The following is a 21,585-nucleotide window of genomic DNA, read 5'->3' on the forward strand; positions in this document are numbered from 1 at the left end:
TTTCACTACCAATTTCAACCTGCCAATATGCAGTACAATCCCGCAGAGGTCAACAATTGCCCTGCAAATGAATATACAATTTCTTGCTGTCTGGGTCAATGACAATCCGAATTCCATCATCCCTAACCCGAAATCCTGACGCGGGGGTAGCTCAGACAATCCGACTGTGTCCGGATCATTCCATGCGCCCATATTGAGACATAATCAATCGTGCAAAAATGTTGGTATCATAAGAAATCATTACAATCACGCTGTTGCCTGTACAACTTTGAAACCCTCCCCAATCGCCTTGCTGATCTCCTCGTCTTTGTGTTGCAACAGACCAAGGGCATATGCAACGTCATTCCATTGCCTTTCGCTATTGCATCGTGATAATCGAGCCGCAAGCTTGTTTGCAAGTTGTTTGGCATGTTTATCCTAAAGAAAGTCAGTTATGACTCGATCCCGAGTTCCCGATGTGCATACCTTTTCAATGAAACCGGCAAGGAATTTCAGAATGCGTCTGAAAGTGTTCTCATCCAAATCCTCGTCTGTACTAAGCAAACTGAACATGTCAACGAAATGATTGTACACGGCGTTATCTTTCGTCGCAAGTTCGGTGAAAAACATCCGAGCCATGTCGGCGATTCGAGTGTCGTCGTCCTCGATACACTTCGCCATTGCCCCAAGTTGGCCCTTCACCTTGACTTGACCGGCTAGGATGAGGAATGTCAATGTCATCAGACATGTCCGTTTGACACTAAGATCGACGTCATTGAGTCGACGATAAAGGAAATCCGTGTTTTCATCTACGAGATGATTGAAGCACACGGCCATATCGGCAAGCCCGACAACCAGATTGCTTCGGACAATGGGATCCTTGCTGCGCTCTAGGATGGTCAACAGCAAGGCGAGATGCTGCTCACAGTACTCGGCGCTGACGCACATGAGCTTGGCCATGCAAAGGGCCGACTGGGATTGCAGGATGGGATCGTTGTATCGGGTGTTATTTCCACAGATTTCAGCAACCATGGGCCCGAAGTTGTAGAGAAGAGACTGCGGATCGTAGAGGAGCTCTTGCTCTCGAACATGAGCAAGTGCCTCCGTGAAATCATCTTCTGTCGTACCGGCCATGAGATCCAACTCGTCCTGCTCTTCCGACTGTGGTTTCTCTCCTGGCTTTCGTTTGGTGGGCGATGCGTCCCCCTTTTCACTGTTCTCGGCCACGGATAGCTTCTCATTTGCGGCCTTTCTTCGCTTGAAGTCTTGCTCGATCAGTTCCAAATGCACAATCTGTTTGATAGCGACATGTCCCACGACGAACAAGAGCTGTGATAATGCCGCCGTCGTCCGTTGTTTGCCCGGACCGGTGCTCTTCTCGGATCGAGGAGAAGGCAATCCAGTACCGTCGTTTGCAACCGACCCGGAAGAAGACGCTGGCCGCGAATCAGTTTGGTTAGGCCGAAACACCGATTTGGTCATTCTTCGAAGTACTTCGGTGCATAAAGTGTCCGGCAACTTGGAAAGAGCATAGATGGCCCCGATCGCCTGCTCGGCAACACCGAACCATTCTTTTGAGTCCGACGCGCTTTCGACGAGATCTGCGAGTTGCACGAGCACGATATGATCGTTAGGTAATTTGGCCGCGGTCGGAGACTCTCGCTTGCCAGTTTGCTTGCCTCCATCATAAATCCGACGAAGAGCGATGCACGTATATCGGGCCAATCCGAGGTCCTTGCGGCCAATCTCTCCGAGACCGATTCTTAGACACGTCTCCATGTCCCTGACGACGATTTCCGGATCTGCTAAAGCGAGCATGCCGAGGACAATAATCGCACCACGTCGCTGCTTCTTAGAGATTTCTTTCCGTTGTACGCCATAAATCTGCCACAGCTTTTGGACGACGATAGTGCTGACCAAGTCCGTTTTCATCATCGTGCTCAAAAGCTGCTCCAGAGACGTGAGTTCCGCCGGTGTCGCTCCAAAGGTCAGGCTGATCATGTTTCGAGCCACGTAGTTCGCAGCATCGTTTGCCGTATAGTCCGGCGCGGTGAAGAAGAGACTCTTGTAGCACTCGATCAGGTGGGACTGAACGCCTTTGCCTTCGTCGCTGTTCCCTTTCGTCCAGATTAGGCGGAGCATGCGCCTCACCCCAATTCTCGCCGTCTCAATCTCGTAGACGTGGCATGTGACGAAGAAATCCATGGCTTCGATGACTTCCGACTTGTTTCTCGATGACAACAACTGCGTAACCACAGGGCAGGCATTGTGAATGACCTCAATGAACCGAAGCGCTTCAAGAAAGAATCGCCGAGACAATTGCAATTGATTGATCAGTTCTGCCGTCGCCGCCTCCTTTGCTGCCCTCTCCATGGCTTCGATACGCTGATCCTCTGTCATCGACTCCGGAACCGTGGGTTCCGCTTGAGTAACATCATCAAGCAACTCGGTGTCTGCTGTTTCATCCGAGATCGTCTTTTCTCGCAGCTCCGTGGGAGGTTGTAAGGCGTCAATCTTTGCATCCTCATCTTGCAAGGCCTTTGTCCAGTCTTTCTTCTGTAGCTGACCTTTGCCAAAAGCACCGAAAGGATGAGTGGAAATCAGCTTTCCAAGGAGTTTTATCGCATTGCGGCGGACGTTACTGCTTTTGTCTTCAAGACTCCGAGTGGCAAGTTCGGCTGCCGTTTGTCTCCTCTTAGGAAATTTGACTTCCAAATCACACAATCGCAAACAGACTTGGATGGCTCGGCATCGGCAGTAGGGATTGATATCAAGAAACCTCTCCTCGAGAACGTCAAAGAAAGCATCTACTTGTCCTTGATGGTTCTCGCCCCTTTCGCTCTCTTCTTGTCTGCTCAACATTGTGATCAGGTTTCCGCAAACTTCAATGATAGAACACCGAAGAGTGTAGGACTACAACAGTTAGATACTAATGTTATCCATACGACTTCACTCACCTCATTGTCCAGTAATTTGGCGAGCAACGTCATCTGCTTGATGACCAACCGAGGAACCAGTTCGGACACTTTCGTGACAAATGCCGAAACCGACTTCGGTCCCTTGATATCGTTGGCATTGAACTCTTTGCTGCTCAACTCCCTAGACGGTCGTTAGAATATGGACATAGAATCGGAGTTGGACATACCTTAGAATCTCTTCGGTGAGCTGTGGATAGTCATATTGCTCCGCGAGGATTTGCAGGAATTCTGCCATTGCTTCCGAGAGATGCTCGAAGTAGGTCAAATTCTGGATGATGGAGGTTTGCGCCCCTACTTTCTGTCAGCGTGTTCTCGAAGCAACCAACCACAGAACTCTACCGAAGCCATGTCCATGATGCTTGACGGCAATACATAGGACTTTAAATGAATACATCCGGATCGATGTATTCTTGACTCGTGTTTCGCTTTCGAGAACCAGATACACTGGTCGAGTGAAAAGGCCGACGAACGTATCACGCTCCGATGTAGTCATGAAGATTTTGGAAAGCTTCAACTTCAAAACCTTGCTCATAACATCGAGCGCAGCTTGTAACTGGGTCGACGAATCCCAAGTTCCATCTTTCGATCCAGCCTTTCCTTTTGCGCTTTTGCCGCCTCGACCCCGTCCAGCTGTTGCAGTCGACTGCTTCTCGGCAGCTTTCGTCTCGACCACAGCAATGCACCATTGTAGTAGGAAACCATAGACTTCGAGGAGTTGTTTGTGGTGGTGCTTCAACGTTTCCTGGTCGTCGGCCTCGATGTCGGCATGGGCAGCGTCTGCTTCGGCGGAGAGACCGGATACAATCAAATCGAGGAGTTTGCTGAGAGCGGTTGGAGGGATTTGTGATGTGTACCTGGAGAGCGCAAATAACGCGGGCGTGTCAGGACGGCTGATAGAATGCCTTTGGTAGGGCTGAAGTTGATGATCTAAGGAAACAATGGGTGCACACTTGAGTAAAAACTGGAGAGTATCGAAGTTGCAACTTCGCGTGATGGATTCGGGATTCTCTGCGATCGCATCGACAACCGGATTAAGAGCGCCATTGACCACGGCACTGGTCAGTGACTCGGGGTCACTCTCGCAATCCAACAGGTCTGAAGGAACTTCCGGGGTTGGGATAGTGAAGGGGTCGGACAAGTACGCCTTTATGGCTTCGTTGATGTCAAATTGGATTCTCTCGTCCATGGCGAGGATTGTAACTACGCGGTGCACCCGAAAGTGCGGAAATACAGATGTCCAGACGAGTTCAAGGAGAAATGGCGGGAACTCGTGATGATATGTCAGAGACTCAAAATGTCCCACATCTGCGTCCCGCGTTTGAACGCGAGGTGGATTTGTTTTCAATTTGCCGAATTGGGCTAGCGCATAACACAGTTCCATGGCCCACCACAACGGCAACAGCCATCAATCGCGACTGCTCTTGCACCAAACGACCACCAAAGCACCTTCCAAGTTCAATGAATCAAGATCACAGGGACGCACGAAGCTTCGATTGATATTTCTATCCGGGGCCCAGGCTTTTGCTGCCTCCCTCTTCAACATGCCGAGAGCTAGAGTTCAACGCGCAGCTCCAGTACCGATATCAAGAGAACCAGAAACCTCCGACTCCGACTCCACCATGGATGAAAGCCGGGATCCACAGGATGAAAGCGGCTGCACGCTTTCCGATGAAAGCGAAGAGGAGGTGGATGAGAGTGTTGCTGAGGACATGGTCCGCCTGGAGAATGATTTTCAGGGCATCGCTTCCAGATATCGATTGATCAATCGCATTGGAGAAGGTGATGACTGCCATATCGCGAACCCATTAGTCCGAAGCTGACCTTTTCAAGGAACATTCTCGACGGTCTACAAGGCTGAGGATCTACAGTACAATGCCTACAAGAACGGCTGGGATGCCCAACCGTTCGACAACAGCTCTCCCCAGAAGCGGCAGTCCAGAGGGCCGAAGCCTAGATTCGTGGCTATAAAAAAGATCTATGTCACCAGTAGTCCTTCGAGGATCCTAAATGAGCTTGAGCTCCTCCATGACCTTCGGGACTCGGATGCGATATGCCCCCTGATCACCGCATTTCGCCACCAGGACCAGGTGATTGCTATCCTGCCGTTCTGCCCTCATCGCGACTTTCGAGACTACTACAAGGGGATGTCGATGAACGACGTTCGCGTCTACATGAGAAGTTTGTTTGTTGCTTTGCAAAGCGTTCATGATCACGGCATCCTTCATCGGGACGTCAAACCGACCAATTTCCTTTACTCCCCATCACGCGGGCGTGGCCTCTTGGTGGACTTTGGCCTTGCAGAAAGAGCTGGCACGGACTATCATTTCTGCTGTTGCGAGCTTGCTCCTACTGAACGACAATCTCGCTTCCAGACGAGTACGTACAAGATCATGCCTTCTGATCGAGGCCGGTACCCGAACCAAAAGACCGACACTCGCCCTACTCGACGAGCCAATCGTGCTGGAACCCGAGGGTTTCGTGCTCCCGAGGTGCTTTTCAAATGTACCGCCCAAACCACCGCCATTGACATCTGGAGCGCTGGGGTGATGCTTCTCACTTTTCTGACCAAGCGATTCCCTTTCTTCCATAGCGCTGATGACATCGACGCCGTCCTTGAGATGGCTGCACTATTCGGGAAGAAGAAGATGCATCAAGCCGGAATGCTGCACGGACAGATGTTCGAAACGAATATCCCAACATACCGTGAGTCCGGATACAGCTGGGAGAAGATCGTCTTGTGGGCGAGTGGAAGGGATGGATCAAAAGGTGGTCGGCTCCATCAGGACGAGAAAGATGCCATCGAGTTCATGGAACTGTGCTTCGCCATTGACCCAAAAGAGCGCATCACCGCAACGGGAGCGTTAGAGCATCCTTTCATCAACAGTTATGCACCGGATGATGCAGAGGATATGGTTGACTTGCTATGACGGGATGAAAGGATGAGTTACCAATCATGATCAATGAAGGGAATATAGCGGCGGTGAACGGTGTCAGGAGTTATCAGAGCATGATGGAATGCGCATTGGTTTAGTAGTGTTTAATTCAAACCGCATTTAGATCCGGATGTATAACTACTTCATAGATGTTAATTGAATGGTATTAGACATGTGTGACTTCTACTTTATTCAATTCCTGCTAATGTTAGCGCATGAGGAAGTTTCCTTACGTTAGCCATTCTCTACACAAGACTCGGGTCGGTGACGGTCTACAGCAGCAAGGTTCCTCAAAGGAGACCACCGACTCGATGTAGCAGCATATCAGCGGATGATCACAAACAACAGAGCGAATCATGACTACGGATAGAGACCCATGCGTGAAGCAGAAGGGATTGGTTTGTTCAGGAACAGGTTTGTATTTAAGCCACTAGGGATACAAACACCGTTCCTCAGCCACCACGCTTAAAGAGTCCGCATCGACATGCCCAATGACCCTATTGATTGTAACCCTTTTTGATCCTTGGTATGCCCGATATAACTCCAGGGTTGGAAATGCAGGATGCTTAAGCCACCAACTGGACAACACCACCAGCACCCTTGATCTTTCGCTCAGCCTCCTGAGAGAAGAATCGCGCGCGCACGATGATGGGGACTTCTGGAAGTACGCCCTTTCCGAGAACTTTCGAGTAACCGAGAGAAAGGAGGTCGAGAACGGGAGCGGTGTCGGACTTGGGGTTGGAGATGTATTTTTCGCGCTGCTCCTCGGGAACGAGGGACCAGAGCTAGAAGAACATGTCAGCCACCAGCTTCAGAAGGGCTTGCAAGAGTTGAGTCTCCACGTACCTTGTCGATGTTGATGGTCGGCTTCCAGAATTGATTCTGGAGCTTGTGGAAATATCTCATTCCAACCTTTCCGAAGTAACCCGGATGGTATTTGTCGATATTCGTTCGGTGATGATGCTGACCACCGGCCATACCACGACCACCGGGATGCTTTCGGTGCTTGCCGACACGACCGTTACCGGCGGAGACATGACCGCGGCTGGAGAGATGAGGGTTAGCATCTTTTCCGACGGATTTCAATTAACCGGTAGGCCATTGAGGCACGGAGGACTGGAAATGGGATACTCACTGCTTGCGCGTTTTGAGGAGTCTGGTAGGCATCTTGGCGAATGATGCAGAATGAAGACTCTGGTCGATAAGTTGGAATGTGGTGATAGTGTTCTTGACGTGAGAAATGTTAGCGAGTGCTGTGGGGAAAAGTTTCTCCGGGCTCACTTTTTCCTCACGTGATCAGTGGGCGAAATGGAAACCCGAACTGTCACCACATCACCCGAACTGTTGTCACATAAATTAGATGGAATTGGCAATCATGTGGTTCGTGTCATGTGATGACGGCACTGAACGCGTCCCCCTCGCGCTCGCGTGGCGCGTCATCTTCCGTCGCCATGAATTTCGGTCCAACTGAAATGTTCGAATTCTTTGAGACCTTCCTGCTTTGAAGTTCGTTCCATCAAATTTGGACACGTCGAACCATCACTATGGGTATCAAGCGTAAGTGTCATATTATCCCCGAAACTGCACATGTACTAAGTACCAAGCAGACTTATTTCAGCTCATTGAGGAGCATAGCCCCGCGGCGATCAAGCAGGGCGAGATCAAGAATCAATTCGGCAGGAAGGTTGCCATTGTAAGTGTCCTTTTCTCTAAGTCCAATGTATCGTACTGATTTTTGTAGGATGCGTAAGCTCTCGTTCAGCCTCTCATTGCACTCTTTCTAATGCACCTTAGGTCGATGAGCATCTACAGCTTCCTGATCGCCGTACGAAGTGATGGCCAACAGCTGATGTCTGAGTCCGGCGAAACCACGTCGCATCTGATGGGGATGTTCTACCGAACCTTACGCATGGTCGACAATGGCATCAAACCCCTCTTTGTATTTGATGGTGCCCCTCCCAAGCTCAAATCTGGCGAATTGGCGAAAAGATTCCAGCGCAAGTCGGAGGCTCAGGAAGCTCATGAGGAGGCGAAGGAGACGGGGACGGCAGAAGAGGTGGAAAAATTCTCGAGAAGGACCGTGAGGGTGACGAGAGAGCACAATGCGGAATGTCAGAAGCTATTGAAGCTCATGGGAATTCCTTACATCATCGCACCAACAGAAGCAGAAGCGCAATGCGCCGTACTCGCAAGAGCAGGCAAGGTCTACGCAGCTGCATCTGAGGATATGGACACCCTCACATTTGACGCACCGATTCTTCTTAGACACCTTACATTCAGTGAGCAGCGAAAGGAACCGATTCAGGAGATTCACCTCGCTCAGGTTCTCGAAGGGTTAGAGATGGAAAGAGATCAGGTGAGTCTGCCCACAACATTTGATAGCTCACAATTAACTTCCCTAGTTCATTGATCTCTGCATTCTTCTCGGCTGCGACTATCTCGACCCAGTCAAAGGCGTTGGTCCATCCACCGCTCTCAAGTTGATTCGGGAACATAAAACTCTGGAAGGTGTCGTTGAATTTTTCGAGAAGAGCAATAAGTACACGTTACCGGAGGACTGGCCATATAAGGATGCTCGCCTGCTATTCCTCGAACCTGATGTTCGACCGGCGGACGATCCGGAATGTGACTTCAAATGGGAAGCACCTGATGTCGAAGGCCTTGTCGAGTACCTGGTCAAGGAGAAGGCCTTCAGCGAGGATCGAGTGCGGAGCGGGGCGCAACGATTGCAAAGGAGCACCAAAACGGCTCAGCAGAGTCGACTGGAGGGTTTTTTCAAGCCGGTTCAGCGGACGCCGGAAGAGCAGGCCGCCTTGAAAAGGAAGACCGATTCAAAGTTGGAAGAGGCTAAGAAGAAAAAGAAGCAAGCGGCGAAAGAGAAGAAGGATACAAAGGCGAAGCCAAGAGGTGCTTGATTCGATATCTCTTTCTCTGGCGTTCAGTGGGTTCCATTCGTGTGGCGCGGAACAATCTGGTCAAACAGAAGCATGAGATATGATCATTGGCGTTCCGGTGAACTGAACTGAACTTATCGTAGAGTCAATAGGGTATACTGGTTGCATGGCTCTGCCTGGTATGGCTAGGCATGCGGAAGGGTGAGCATCATTGCGGCTCAAATATGGCTGCATCGTAAATATCGAAGGAATGATGAGATTTGAATGCGAATGATATTAATTCTACATTTAATAATGCTCGCCTCCAGGTAAGACCACCGTTGCTAAGCTCCTGGCGACTATTACACTATCCCGGCCACTAAAACGCCTGCTATGAACGTTGATCCACCTGTCACCACACTCGTGCTTCATGCTAGTTGTAGGCCATTTTCATCCGGTTTGAACCATTCTTCCAACAGACTTCTCAGAACTTCTTCCGCATGTGCCTTGGCGTCCGACGCCTGCTTGGCTTCTCCTTCAATGTAGAGCTTGATCTTCGGCTCCGTCCCACTCGATCGGACCGTGAATCGCACATTTCCTTCCACCGTGCAGGTGATCATTTCCGTGTCGGTCGAAACCGGCAGTGTGGGTTGATGGTCTTTCGTGGCGGAATCATACCCCTTGGTTAAGTCTCTCCAACTGAGGATCTTTCGATTGCCGATTTTCTTGGGATACGGCTGGCCAAGCCCACGGATCCGCTCGAAAATTTGCGAGGTAATGAGGATGGATGGCGAAATCAGATATGTATTCGCATCCTCAAAGTGTCCGTACTTGGTGTACAAGCGCTGCAATTTCGACCACGGCGTCAAACCTTCATTCCGCCATCGAGCCACAGCGCTCAAGAACACAGCAGCCGATGCTATGGAGTCCTTATCACGAGCAACCGGCGAAAACATGTATCCTAGAGCCTCTTCGTATCCATAGAGTGCATCGTATCCCTCCCCTTCGAGACGTTGCGCTTCGTTCCCGATCCATTTGAAACCGGTTAGGGTTTCGGCGTAGTGAATCTTCTCCGCTTTCGCCATCGTCGAGAGCATTTTCGAAGAGACCGTGGATGCCAGCATCGCCAACTTTTCCTTCGGCTTATCTTCCGGATAGGTGTCGATGACGTGTGAGGCAAGCAAGACGCCGAGCTGGTTGCCGGTGAATTGTATCCATCGTCCATTGACTTTATCCGCAACGGCCAATCGATCGGCATCTGGATCACTTGCCAGCACCAGCGATATGCCATGGGCGTCTGCCGTTCGGAAAGATAGATCCAGTGCACCCTTCTCTTCCGGATTCGGAAACGCTACGGTTGGAAAATCCGGGTCTGGTTCGGCTTGTTCTTCCACCACCACCATGTTGTCTGCCCATCCCAACTCTTGCATGACCTTGGTCATAATATTCAGTCCGGTTCCATGCATCGGAGTATACACGAACTTGGCATCACCGAGCGTCGGACCGTGTTCGTCAAGCTTTGCTATGCTGGAGACAGCCTTGACATATGCGGCCTCGACTAACCCAGAATCGGACTCGACAAGAAGGGTGTTGTCCGCTGCACCATAATCCCATGACTTGGGTTCAAGATTATGCTGTATGGACCGGGCTATGCCCCTATCCATCGGAGGAATGATCTGCGATGCGTTTTCCCAGTAGACCTTGTATCCGTTGTCTTCTTTTGGGTTATGGCTTGCGGTGATCATGATTCCTGCAGCAGCATTGAATTCCGATACCCCAAAGGGTACAAGAGGGGTGTGTATCGGCCCAGGATATATCCAAACTCTTATCCCTTGAGCCACGAATGCCGCTGTTGCCAGTTGGGCAAATGTCTCCGAGTTCCTTCTGGCATCCCTTCCAATAACCACTCCACGCTTTTTTGTATTAGGGACATTTTCCAACAGGTAGGCAGCGAGGCCTTGGGATGCCTGGATGACTGTGACACAGTTCATACGGTTGAAGCCAGCTTCCATCCGGGCTCGCAGTCCGGCGGTGCCAAAAGCGATCCTCGTCGTTAGTCGGGATGCAAGCTCCTGCTCGTTCCCTTGAGCCAGAAGTTTGTAGATTTCATCTCGCGTCTCCTCACGTTTGTCTATTCGGAGCCATTCTTTGGCAAGATCTTCCACTTCTTTTTTCATCTTGCACAATTTGACTTAGCGGGCTGATGTCACTAGGGCTAGATAGGATGGAGGACAGGAACAACGAGGTGAAGTGCTGGGTTGAAGACGGGTTAATCAGCAGTTCCCGGCTCGAAACCAATCTAAAGTCAGGCGGTGCAGTTTTAATCACCTGTTGCTCTTTGTGAATCAGGTGTTGAATCTTGAATCTGGAGTAGTTCACACTGTCATCAGTCATGCTGAATGTGCCCACTTTTGACCAATCAGGTGCCTTAACTGGATGAGGAAGGTGGGATTCATTAATGGTAGCACGTGTGGACTTATCGCCTCTCAAGGCTGAAGGCTTGACACATATTCTTCTCCTTGTTGGTAATCCTACTGTATTAAGGGGATGAAGGAACATTTCACAATACGACGATGCCCGTGATGTCTGTGATGCTTGTGATGCCCATGATATAGTATCCATAATACCAGTACGGATGTACAAAGCCGTGGATATAGTTGCCTCCGGTCAAAACAATGAGCATATCGAAGTATTGATTAGATCGCTAATCATTCCTTCTTTGCCGAATGCGAGAAATACAGGTATATGCCAAACGTCTATGAGCAATTGCGGATCCCATAACGTTACATAGAACATGAATATCGCTCCCGACCTTCCGTTGGCCCCCGAACGCCGAATTCGAAATGCAATGCGGGAAAATGGAATCAAAGCTCGTTGTGTATGGGTGCCGCTTTCGACCGACCGCTGTCATCCCATAGGTTCACCGCCAGCTTCTTCCTCCATTTCTCCCACATATTCCAGAAATCCTTCTCCATTCCACTCGCCATGGTATCCGGTAGGATCACAACGTACTCGACATTCAGGGCACCATATTCTTCGTCGCCGCTATCGTTGCTTCGGTCGTTGTTCCATATCGGCATCCCCTCGCCAGAGATGACTTCCACCGCGTTCGGCTGCACCACTTTTCCTCGCGGTCGGCTGAGTTGAACAATGTGGCCATCCAAATGCGTGATATTCCTCTGCCAACTGCCCATCCAGGCCTCCCGTAGACTCAGCACTTCGGTCCAGAACAGGTCATTCCCTCTTCTCCGGAAGAAGGTGCCGTCCGTTTTCTCATGGTCTTCTTCACCAAGGCTTGGGTCCAGTTCTTGCACGTTCACGATGAGATCTCCAGCCACCCAATCCGGGCTTTCATCTCCTTCATTCTCAAACGTCACACGAACCCCCCGTGGCATTCCTTTCTCGATGTCGAGAGTGTGCGTTTCCGGCTCTCGTACGACGCGAGCTCCATGACACACCGTACACGGATTATGCACCGTCTTTCCTTTCCCGCCGCATGCATCGCATACTGACTGAACTTGCTGGAAGATGCCTGGGGCCAACATATGACGCTGTACACGATGGCCGCGACCACTACACACGGAACATTCATCCACTACACCGTCATCCGAACCGGTGCCCTCACACGAACTACAAATCGCCTGTTTCTCAATCGTGAACTGCATCTCTTTCCCCATGTAGAAGTCTCGAAGGGGAACGTCGATTTGTGCCTCCATCGTGGGTCCCCGTCGTTCGCCTCCGTGGTGTCCGAAGTGACCCGATCCACCGAAGAACCGTGAGAAGAGATCGAAGGGGTCGTGGTGACCTTGGTGGCCCCCGCCGCCTTGCTGATGTTGTGCGAGGCCTTCGTGGCCATACTGGTCGTAGATTTTGCGGGTTTGGGGCTCAATGAGGACTTCATAGGCTTCGGCGATGGACACGAACTTGGTATGCGAATCCTCATTGTTTCTATGATCACATGAGAATGCTAAACACAAGGATGCACGGGAGAGGTTCGTACGGATTCTTGTCTGGGTGGAATTTCTTGCTTAACGTCCGATAAGCTTTCTTAATCTCGCGATCGGAAGCATCGCGGTCGAGTCCGAGGAGCTAGAAGGGTTAACAGATCCCCAAGAATCCATCTGGAGCACCCACCTTGTAGAAGTCTTCTGCACAGAGAGCGATTGAAGGGAGGATGAAAAGGACGAGGAGGGACGACCAGAAGAGCATCTTCAAGGAAACCAGTTATATCATAAGGAACTCCAAAGGAATGCTAATGTCTACAAGTGGAGGCCAGTTTCCGAATCGACAAGGCAAAAGAGTGGACGGATTGGACACCAAGTTGAATCCAGAAGTAAGAATTTCAAGCTCAAGTTCTTGAGCTTCATGTTCCTGTCCTCAGAGAATCATGACATCTGTCCCGAATCCATGGCGGAGCTCCTTCCTTGTTGCCTGAGGCAGCAGCACCGCAAATTGGCATCACGTGATATGGACTCCTTCCCAAATCCACATCAGCAAGAGGGTCGATCATTAATTAGGGAACAAGGTGAAAGTGTACTGGAATGCTTGACTCTCAAGCTAACCTGTTGGTCTATCGATTGACAACTATGTTAGAGACAGGGTCTAAAGACTCTAAACTCCTTGGTTCAAACTCCTATGACCCATCCTAGCATCCCCAACAATTAACGCCGCCTCCATTGACAGTCATGATCGAAGACATGATTTCCGCCTTTGAACTTACACCGGGGTAGTCAGATCCAACGCCATGCTAATGCTTCGACCTGCTCATATGTTCCATAACCTGTGGAATTCTTTTAGTCTCACACCTTTCAGATGTCCATTTTACCACCCATAACCTTCGCAGCCTGGATAGCTTGCATCTTAGAAGTCCAACCGGGTGCAGGGATGACCTTGCGGACGGTTCGGATTTCGTCGGACGCGTAACCGGGGACGCGAATGTTGTAGTTCCGTTCAAGGACAAGCTGAAGGTCACGAATCTCGAGAGTACTGGATTCGCGAAGCTTGGCCATGCGACAGCCGGCGCTGATGACGGAGTCGACGAACTCATCCGCCAGTTGGAGCATTGCCTTGATAGAAGTCAGTTTCGTTCGCTGAACACAACATCGTGATCTGGGTGAAAATTCCATCAACATACCTCTTCAACCTCGGGGGTGAGCCCTTCATTTCCTACGCCTTCACCACCACCAGTGACTTGTCGAACGAGCTCATCCAGTTTCTTTTTGCTCAACACCCTCTCCGCCTCGCCTTCGAGAACAAAGTTCGGCGCTCGTGAAATCACCGGGTTGGCCATGACGCCACCAGATCCATTGACAGGTCCGGCCATGGTGGGTCGAGAGGGTCCCATCGACACCGGAGCGGGCGAGGCAACGTTGAGAGTTTTAGGGATGGGCATCTTCGAGCCGCTTTTCTGCTCGAAAGTGGTTGCGGGGTGGCCGAGCCCAGCATGGGAGGGTCCGCGCATGTCTGTGGCAGGATATCCGCGGCCTTGGTGTGCTCTTTCCATTGCGTCGGCGTGGGTGAGGGATTGGGTACCGGGGCCTTGAGGATTTTGCTGTTGCTGTTGTGGCTGCTGCTGTTGTTGTTGTTGAGGTTGTTGTTGAGGTTGAACCTGGCCAGGCATTTGCCGAAGAGGGGCGCCCATCGACTGATTCACGTTCACCAACGGTCCTCCTTGTGTCATGTGACCACGAGCCATTGGATTCATATTCTGTCCCATATACTGGTTCTGTCCTGGGATCGACATCTGCGTAGGACTTGCAGCGGTTTTGGTGGCGCTGGACGGTTGTGATACTTGCGATCCCGTATTCGGAGGTTGTCCTGACATTTGGACAATGCCCTGCGGATGTCCCGAGCCTTGACTCGGCTGCGAAATCCCGGATTCGGTTTTGACCGGAACATCGGCTCCTCCCTGGCCCGTGGCGACTTTCCGATACTGATTTTGCTTCTGCTGGAACTCCTCGATATATTGTTTCGTCGTCTGATGTTGGACCATCAAAGCCTGGCGCGCATCGATTATCTGCTGCGGAGGGCCTTGTGGTTGACCTTGGAAGTGCTTGATCTGAGTATTGTAATTCCTCACTTCCGACGATAGCTGATCCATCTTCATCAGGTAATTCATGTATACCTGACGCAGCTCTTTCAGCTTCGCCTCGGTCTCGTGTTCCGGAATCCCTGGCGGAAGGTAGATCGGGATTTTGCTGACTTGTTGGGCGATTTGCTGTTGGGAGGTCTGCGCCGGCTGGCCTTGTGGTTGCGAGGGACCCGACTGCTCTGGTTGCTGCGCAGGTTGCGTACCGGCTCCCTGCTCCTCTCCGCTCCTCTTCGCCTTCTGTTCCATCCAGTTGCGGTAGTTCTGCTTGAGCTTCGCCGTCGCTTCGGCAAGCTTGTTCATGGCGAGCTTATATTCGTTGGAATCTGGGGGTTTCGAGTGGATGATGGCCCACATTTGCCGTACGCCGGATTCGTATTTGACTTTTTGCGTGGCGTCGAGGTGCGGCATGTTTTTGATTTGCTCGGGTTTGATGAACTGCAACTGAGGATGCTGGGGATTTGTCGCACCTCCTTGCGGAAGTTGGTTAGGTCTCTGGGTGGGTTGAGACATGGTGAAGGAGCCTTGAGCCAGTGAGGCGATACTGCAGGTATGATACTGATTCAAGGGGAGAGGTTTTTGATCATCGTCTCATATACGTATAGAAGATCCGGAGGTGGGACTGGGGGTTTTCGTTCAATGAAAAAGATCTAGATGAAGGAGCCGTACAAGAGATTTGGACGGAGCAAGTGAGGTTGCTCGAACATGAAGCTGCTTCAACGGTTCAACATCACCGAACCAATGCCAAGGATATTGCCTCGATCACGTGCTGCTCTTGCTTCACCATTCCACCCAACCAACCATCCCCACAGAGCGCTGATAATTCCGTAGATCGGAAGTTTAGGAAGTTTAATCACAAGTGGTGAATGATCAATGAGGGTTATACAGTCAGTCAGTCATCTTGATCTATTGTCTTGGGACAAAAGCTGGGAATGGTTAAGGATACGTTGTTCACGTTCTCGGAGTAGTATTCTTCTCAAAATACCTGTACATTTTCATTGAAACGCTATGGTACTGTACAATTCCTTCTAATGTTTAATGATTTCCATCCAAAGGTAGAGGCATCATCACATCGAACGCCCCCGTTCCAACCCTGCTGAGCTTCCCAGCAACAATGCGGGAACTGGGGTTCTGCAAAATATCCGTATCCTCTCCTAGGACAGCCTGCGTGAGGAATTTGACCGTCGTCTCGAAACTCATCTTCATGAAAGGACTTGAACCATGAGTCATGCCCATTCGATTGAACGCCTTGAACGATCCTCCACGCGTCATGTAGTCCGCAATCAGATTCAAATGTCGGTTGTCAACACTGATTCCATGCCCACCGAACACACCATCCAGTTCTCGAACGATGGTCGCTCGAGCCGCTTCAACTCCGTAGTGCTCCAACATGGCAGCCACATCGTTCGTGAAGATTCGGTGGGGATCGATCACGTTCTGAAAGAACGAGTCTCGCATGGCAAGGAGGTTGGCCCCACGAGTGGAGATGGATTTCGCGACCTTGGATTTGTCGCCGGTCGCTTCGTCGGTTTGGTCTTCGTAATTGACATCACCAGCGATGATTCCAGGGACATCATGGATCACTGCCATCTTCAAGGCGGCCTCGACGAGGGGGAGAAGAAGAACTTTCGGGTCTTCCATCGTTTGTTCAATGGAGAACTCGCACCATTGTCCATGTTCATCATCGAATTTGAACGATGACACTTCCCTGGTCTCTTTGCGTTCGCGCAACGTTTCCTCCCGAACTCGGGATACGTTGGCGCGTGCTTTCTCGACCTTGGATGCCAGATCAGTCGCGTCCTCATCTTCGGCTTCGCTTTCCTTTGGACTTCCCCCATAGGTTTCGTCCTCTTCCTCATGCATTACCTCCGTTGACTTCTCCTGTGCGGAGATGACATTCTCCTCCTCCTCTTCGGCATCATCATACCCAAAGTTCGTTGTCCGGCCTGCTCTCTTCGCGTCGTCTGCGTCACCATCGCCCTCCTCTTCCCCGTCGGCAACATCCTCGACGGGCCCTGGCGGACGTTCAACGATTTTCTTGCCCACTCCGATGGCATTCCTGGATCCGTGAGAGCTTCTCGATTCCTGAACTTTGCGTTTCAACTCCTTCCTCTTGCGGGAGATCAGATCCGGCAAGAAGTTCTTCTGAATGGCACGTATGATATCTTCGATCTGGATGGCGAACTCTTCCATGTATTCCTCGGCGGGGAAGAAGTCCAGGCGGACCGTGTAGTACTTCGAGTGCGTGTAACTGACGCCTTTTCCCACACTTTCCTTCACAGAGCATGACTCCACTACTTCCGACAGAGCCAGCCGACTAATGCTCTTGGCGAACGTCTGGGCGGTCTCATTAGGGATGTCTTCAGTGAGATGGAGCGTCATGGCCGGAGTACTGATCGAGCGACTCGCGGTCATCAGAACCTCTCGAAGGCGTGGGATACCGAGCGTCACGTTCTTCGCTGCGTGCCCTGCCAAATGGAACGTGTTGAGCGTCATCTGCGTGGACGGTTCTCCCACCGACTGACCAGCGACGATGCCAACCGCTTCGCCTGGCTCGACCAAGGATTTGAGGTACTTGATGTCAAGCATCGCTTCCAGGGGTTTTCGGGTCACAAGTCGTGCTCCAGATCCATCGCGTCGTTTCGTTTGCCCCTTCTTCTTATTCACGAGGAGCTTGTGTTCGTCTTCGTCGATGAAATCTCTCTGACGTGACAAGAACTTCTCCGAGGTGCTGCCCGCATTCATGGTTGGGGGGTAAACTGCCGTGGCCGGGTCCATTTTCCAGGCTTTCTCGGGGTTCCTCGCCTTCTTCAAAGCTTTTTTGTTGTATGACTTGGCTTCTTCACTGTACATCCGCTCATGTTCGGCTCCCGCATTCAGCGATCGATAGACGTCCGCAAAGTTCTCCGTGAGGAATTTGAAGTCGAAGAGATACTTTTGTCTCGCCACGTCCAGTCCATCCTCGCCGTAAAGGAACTGGATCATTGCGCCATCGCTGTCCCGGACCGAGCCGTCATACTCCACACGGAGGCCTTCCATGCCTTTGACCAGGCAACGCTGCAGATACCCAGACCTTGAGGTTTTCACGGCGGTGTCAATGAGACCCTCACGTCCTGCCATGGCATGGAAGTAATATTCTTGCGGCCGCACACCCGTTAAGAATCGATCGGTGATGTACCCACCGGCACGAAGGCTGGGGTCGTAGGGCGTGAAGCAAGGCAATGTCTTCCCACTGACCATGACAGGAACCCGCCGGCCTTCGAGAACCTGCTGACCGAGATTGGTCGAAATCTGATTGGCATTGACGTTCGAACCTTTCGCTCCCGTGGCCGTCATTGCCAACATCTGGTTTTTCGGGAATGGCTTGACCACACCGGCCGGTACGCATGCCGATTGTAACTTGGTAGTCACCTCGGACCCGGCGGATCGCATGACCGTGTCCAATCCACTATGTTCGGCTGGATTCCGCAACACCTTCTCTAACCGTGCGGACAGCTCGGACGGTCTCTGGCGCGCCTCTTCCGGGTCAAGATTAACATACTTTGCGGCGGCCTCGAATCCCACATTACTAGAGATGTCGACGGTTTCACCTCGACTGGTATCCGCGTTGTGTGTCAGGATCAGATCCTCCACGCCGCACGAAAACCCTTGCATGTGCAGCATTTTGGTGAGGAGGCGACCCAGAATACTAAGGAGCCGTCCCGCCACACGCGACCCATACACCTCGTAAATGCCGTTGATGAAACCACCACCGCTTGGTCCGATGTGGTTCTTGTCGAGGATTCCCGTTATGAGGACGCCGTTTTGAAAAATGACATCTCCTTCTTCTGAGTCAGTTCCCCACAGATTCTTTGGCGTCTGCGATCCGGCGGTGAGTGTCAGACCGTCCGTACCGATCGGACGGATGTTTTCCAGCACGGTCGAAATGATCTGCTTTCCCGTCCAGAGCTTTCTGGGTCGGAAAATGGCCGGAGGCAATGTGATGAGGCGATTGTGAGTGGTATGGTTATCCTCGGGTCGGAGAGCGGCATACATCAGTTGGAAGTATTCCCCTCTTGTGAAGAAGGTGTCTTTGTTCGTCAAGCGCACGCCCATCGAAATGTGATCCTGAATCAAACCACGAAGTGGCTTGCCTGCTGTGCCCGACAGGTACTGTTCGTCAGTGGCAGCAATGAGGATGGCCTCGGCGCGCCCGATCTCGTTCTGGGGCAGGTGCATGTTCATCTCATCGCCATCGAAATCCGCATTATACGTGTTGCAATTGGCGTAGTGCATGCGAATGGTTTTCTCTCCTGGAAGGACTCGGGCCCTGTGAGCCATCATGGACGGCTTATGCAATGTGGGTTGTCGATTCATGAGAACGACGTCGCCGTTGTTCAAATGTCGATAGACCTTCTTGCCCCTGCTTCCGTTGTCCGATGTACTCGATGGTGCTAGGAGTTGATTGGCCAACGCTTGTCTCTCTTCGACGTTTTTATGTCGCAGATTGATCATTTGCCCGTTTTCGTTCTCGATCGCCACAGCACCAGGCCATTTATCCGGACCGTTGAGTACCGCTTCTTTCAGTTCGAAGTAATTGTGGTTCGTCACCGGCTCGGGGTAAGTCAGCCTTGTGGCAAAGACCGGAGGCACACCAATCTCGTTCGTTTCGATGTTGGGGTCAGGAGAGATGACACTTCTGGCGGCGTAGTTCACACGCTTGCCCATCATGTTCATTCGAAACAATCCCTCCTTTTTCTCTAGATCTTGTTTGATCCCATCCAAATTCCGTCGTGCAGCCAATCCCTGATTGGGGTTGCGGTCTTTGTCGATCAAGGAGTTGACAGCTTCCTGAAGGCGTACGCACGCCTCATTATAATCGACAAGACTACGCTTTCGTCCTGATTCCGACGTGGCTGGGTTGAGGATCTCCGAGGAGATCTGACGAACCGTTTGGCCGCATTGGAGGATGCCCTTGTAGTGATTGTTCTTCATGTGTTCCATAACATCCCCTCGATCATTTTTTGAGTCGGGTCGATACTTGCTCGGAGGGACTAACATCGTCTTAATGAAGAACATGTCCGGAGTGATCGGAGTCTTGGTTGACGCCGTAGCCGGTCGATATATGAGGTTGAAAAGTTCCGTCTCACGCTGGAAAAGCAGTGTGAGCGCCGCATGGATCTCCTGGGCGCTCATGTATCGTTCCCGTTTTTCCTCGACCTTGGTTGCCTGCCTCATGCCAACCTGCGCATTTTCGAGAACCAACCCACCTCCGATGTCATCATCTTCCATTTGGACATCCCCATCTTCGTCCGCTGACATTGGATCAAGATCAGCTACCGCCTCATCCACAACACCGCGGCTCTGGCGCTTTTCCGACTTGGCGATTTGGGTTCGTAATGTGATCAATGGATTCTCGTACGTGATACCACGTTCTCTTAGAACCTTCTCGTAAGTTTCGGCGAGAGTGTTTCGGTAGATCCTCACGAATCGATCCTTTCGATATGAAGGAGAAGTGCTGCGTCCAATTAGAAGGTATAACCCAGGGCAGCGAAATCCTTACCAGTTGCAATTCGGGCATTTTCTCCTTGTCGACATATCCTTGAGGACCTCCGAAAGGACCGAGAACCTTGCTTCTCTGACCATTTCACTCTTTTCGAGATCCGCGGTAGAGCCGTTCTTCCTCTGGAATCTTTTGATTTGTTCCTTTGTATACGCCCTGATCTTGCCGATCTTCGTGTCATCGTCCTCGTCGTCGGAATCGGAATCGCCATTGGGGTTGTGAGTGGATGGGCCAGTCGAAGGTTTCGCAATAGCATCATCCATTCCAGCCACCGCATTGACCAAGCCATGCTTTAACAGCTGGAGTTTGCAGATGGCTTCTGTTGCCCGTATTCGGGATAGTTTTGCTCGATGGCAATAGTCGCATTGCGCTCTCAAGAGTCGCAAGATCTGATCGAAGAAGAGTGGATGATACACTAACTCCGGTAGGTCAATGTGTCCACAATGACCCGGGCAGGTAAACTTGTTCAATTTGCATGTTGTGCATCTTCACGGTATTAGCTGTGGCTCATAATCCACCATCGATGTACTCACGCATTGTCTAGGAAAGTCCCTAGAGATGGATCATGGAGACCGCCGGGACAAGGATGTTTTAGGGTATCAAATGTCTCAGGATTCCGTATTTCCTTCACTGAAAGCTTGTGGATCTCATCGGGAGCGAGAAACGAGAAATCCACACCTGCAAGGTGGGATGCCACGGGAGATGCGATGTTCATGGTGGAGGCGGAGGATGGTTTGAATATCGCAGAAAGTGTTTTCCCTAATGAACAGCCGCCGGGGCGACCGCACTAGAGTCTATGAGTCTGGCTCAAAGTCTGCATTTGCTTTGGAAGGTATTTACGCTTTCATATCAGTAAGTCGGAGTCTTGATCTGAACTTGAATCTCGATATTTTCCAAATTTCGATGATCCGTGCACCTGGAGAGGGTCAAGTACTCAAGTGTGGCTGAGTGGCTGAGGATTGTGACAGGGATAAATCTTGTGCTCCCATTGGTCCATTCAGGCGGACGTCGTCACATCAGAAATCTGCTGTCGAGTGGGACTGTGGGAGAACGAATCTGTGTCCATTTCCGGATAACTGCACTGACTTGAGCAGCTAGTCATATCCTCTCATCTCCAGCGAAAGATCGTGGATATTACATATCTGATCAAAGTTGAGCGCTCAGTTACAAACCAGGGTTTAAACCCCCGATC

At 51.1% G+C, this 21,585-nt stretch overlaps 8 protein-coding genes across 8 annotated transcripts; 2 read left to right on the forward strand and 6 right to left on the reverse strand.

Annotated features, from left to right (window-relative positions):
• Positions 1-246: 246 nt before the first annotated feature.
• Positions 247-4,143, reverse strand: P152DRAFT_404082 (uncharacterized protein; the record flags this gene model as incomplete). Its single annotated transcript, XM_033676737.1, has 5 exons — positions 247-417; positions 466-2,892; positions 2,937-3,078; positions 3,125-3,248; positions 3,297-4,143. 5 exons carry the CDS (start codon positions 4,141-4,143, stop codon positions 247-249), a joined length of 3,711 nt encoding a protein of 1,236 aa, XP_033530669.1.
• Positions 4,144-4,576: 433 nt separating this feature from the next.
• On the forward strand, positions 4,577-5,884 carry P152DRAFT_517054 (serine/threonine protein kinase Hsk1; the record flags this gene model as incomplete). The annotated part of the gene is made up of 2 exons (XM_033682984.1): positions 4,577-4,736; positions 4,788-5,884. 2 exons carry the CDS (start codon positions 4,577-4,579, stop codon positions 5,882-5,884), a joined length of 1,257 nt encoding a protein of 418 aa, XP_033530670.1.
• A 120-nt stretch (positions 5,885-6,004) lies between these two features.
• On the reverse strand, positions 6,005-7,075 carry P152DRAFT_461902 (60S ribosomal protein L28). Its single transcript, XM_033680224.1, has 3 exons — positions 7,026-7,075; positions 6,737-6,935; positions 6,005-6,675 (listed from the first exon to the last, which is right to left on the reverse strand). The coding sequence occupies exons 1-3, from the start codon at positions 7,055-7,057 to the stop codon at positions 6,457-6,459; spliced, it is 450 nt and encodes a 149-aa protein (XP_033530671.1). The 5' UTR covers positions 7,058-7,075; the 3' UTR covers positions 6,005-6,456.
• Positions 7,076-7,311: 236 nt separating this feature from the next.
• P152DRAFT_461903 (flap endonuclease 1) lies at positions 7,312-9,056 on the forward strand. The gene is made up of 5 exons (XM_033680225.1): positions 7,312-7,447; positions 7,498-7,583; positions 7,632-7,636; positions 7,685-8,246; positions 8,293-9,056. Exons 1-5 carry the CDS (start codon positions 7,435-7,437, stop codon positions 8,803-8,805), a joined length of 1,179 nt encoding a protein of 392 aa, XP_033530672.1. The 5' UTR covers positions 7,312-7,434; the 3' UTR covers positions 8,806-9,056.
• Positions 9,051-11,121, reverse strand: P152DRAFT_442626 (phosphoglucomutase-2). Its single transcript, XM_033677751.1, has one exon. The coding sequence runs from the start codon at positions 10,938-10,940 to the stop codon at positions 9,192-9,194; it is 1,749 nt and encodes a 582-aa protein (XP_033530673.1). The 5' UTR covers positions 10,941-11,121; the 3' UTR covers positions 9,051-9,191.
• A 187-nt stretch (positions 11,122-11,308) lies between these two features.
• P152DRAFT_461905 (putative DnaJ domain protein) lies at positions 11,309-13,126 on the reverse strand. Its single transcript, XM_033680226.1, has 3 exons — positions 12,898-13,126; positions 12,764-12,852; positions 11,309-12,711 (listed from the first exon to the last, which is right to left on the reverse strand). The coding sequence occupies exons 1-3, from the start codon at positions 12,970-12,972 to the stop codon at positions 11,628-11,630; spliced, it is 1,248 nt and encodes a 415-aa protein (XP_033530674.1). The 5' UTR covers positions 12,973-13,126; the 3' UTR covers positions 11,309-11,627.
• A 186-nt stretch (positions 13,127-13,312) lies between these two features.
• Positions 13,313-15,551, reverse strand: P152DRAFT_484976 (uncharacterized protein). The gene is made up of 2 exons (XM_033682032.1): positions 13,898-15,551; positions 13,313-13,829 (listed from the first exon to the last, which is right to left on the reverse strand). The coding sequence occupies exons 1-2, from the start codon at positions 15,362-15,364 to the stop codon at positions 13,572-13,574; spliced, it is 1,725 nt and encodes a 574-aa protein (XP_033530675.1). The 5' UTR covers positions 15,365-15,551; the 3' UTR covers positions 13,313-13,571.
• A 277-nt stretch (positions 15,552-15,828) lies between these two features.
• P152DRAFT_442635 (DNA-directed RNA polymerase) lies at positions 15,829-21,269 on the reverse strand. The gene is made up of 3 exons (XM_033677752.1): positions 20,927-21,269; positions 20,394-20,879; positions 15,829-20,348 (listed from the first exon to the last, which is right to left on the reverse strand). The coding sequence occupies exons 1-3, from the start codon at positions 21,106-21,108 to the stop codon at positions 15,887-15,889; spliced, it is 5,130 nt and encodes a 1,709-aa protein (XP_033530676.1). The 5' UTR covers positions 21,109-21,269; the 3' UTR covers positions 15,829-15,886.
• Between the last annotated feature and the right edge of the window lie 316 nt (positions 21,270-21,585).

This window comes from Eremomyces bilateralis (genome assembly GCF_010015585.1).
Source record: "Eremomyces bilateralis CBS 781.70 unplaced genomic scaffold P152scaffold_28, whole genome shotgun sequence".
In the NCBI taxonomy this organism is placed as follows: Eukaryota; Fungi; Ascomycota; class Dothideomycetes; order Eremomycetales; family Eremomycetaceae; genus Eremomyces; species Eremomyces bilateralis.

Excerpts from the sequence above, each read along its gene's own strand:
- P152DRAFT_461902 (XM_033680224.1), bottom strand. The coding sequence starts at position 7,057 with ATGCCTACCAGACTCCTCAAAACGCGCAAGCA. Across the intron at positions 6,936-7,025 it reads CTCCTCAAAACGCGCAAGCA|CCGCGGTCATGTCTCCGCCG; the intron begins GTGAGTATCCCA and ends TCATCTCTCCAG. Across the intron at positions 6,676-6,736 it reads CGACCATCAACATCGACAAG|CTCTGGTCCCTCGTTCCCGA; the intron begins GTACGTGGAGAC and ends ATGTTCTTCTAG.
- P152DRAFT_461903 (XM_033680225.1), top strand. Across the intron at positions 8,247-8,292 it reads TAGAGATGGAAAGAGATCAG|TTCATTGATCTCTGCATTCT; the intron begins GTGAGTCTGCCC and ends TAACTTCCCTAG.
- P152DRAFT_442626 (XM_033677751.1), bottom strand. The coding sequence starts at position 10,940 with ATGAAAAAAGAAGTGGAAGATCTTGCCAAAGAATGGCTCCGAATAGAC.
- P152DRAFT_461905 (XM_033680226.1), bottom strand. The coding sequence starts at position 12,972 with ATGCTCTTCTGGTCGTCCCTCCTCGTCCTTTTCATCCTCCCTTCAATC. Across the intron at positions 12,853-12,897 it reads GTGCAGAAGACTTCTACAAG|CTCCTCGGACTCGACCGCGA; the intron begins GTGGGTGCTCCA and ends TAACCCTTCTAG. Across the intron at positions 12,712-12,763 it reads TTCCACCCAGACAAGAATCC|AAACAATGAGGATTCGCATA; the intron begins GTACGAACCTCT and ends ATGTGATCATAG.
- P152DRAFT_484976 (XM_033682032.1), bottom strand. The coding sequence starts at position 15,364 with ATGTCTCAACCCACCCAGAGACCTAACCAACTTCCGCAAGGAGGTGCG. Across the intron at positions 13,830-13,897 it reads TCACCCCCGAGGTTGAAGAG|GCAATGCTCCAACTGGCGGA; the intron begins GTATGTTGATGG and ends ACTTCTATCAAG.
- P152DRAFT_442635 (XM_033677752.1), bottom strand. The coding sequence starts at position 21,108 with ATGAACATCGCATCTCCCGTGGCATCCCACCTTGCAGGTGTGGATTTC. Across the intron at positions 20,880-20,926 it reads GGGACTTTCCTAGACAATGC|ATGCACAACATGCAAATTGA; the intron begins GTGAGTACATCG and ends AATACCGTGAAG. Across the intron at positions 20,349-20,393 it reads AAATGCCCGAATTGCAACTG|CACTTCTCCTTCATATCGAA; the intron begins GTAAGGATTTCG and ends AATTGGACGCAG.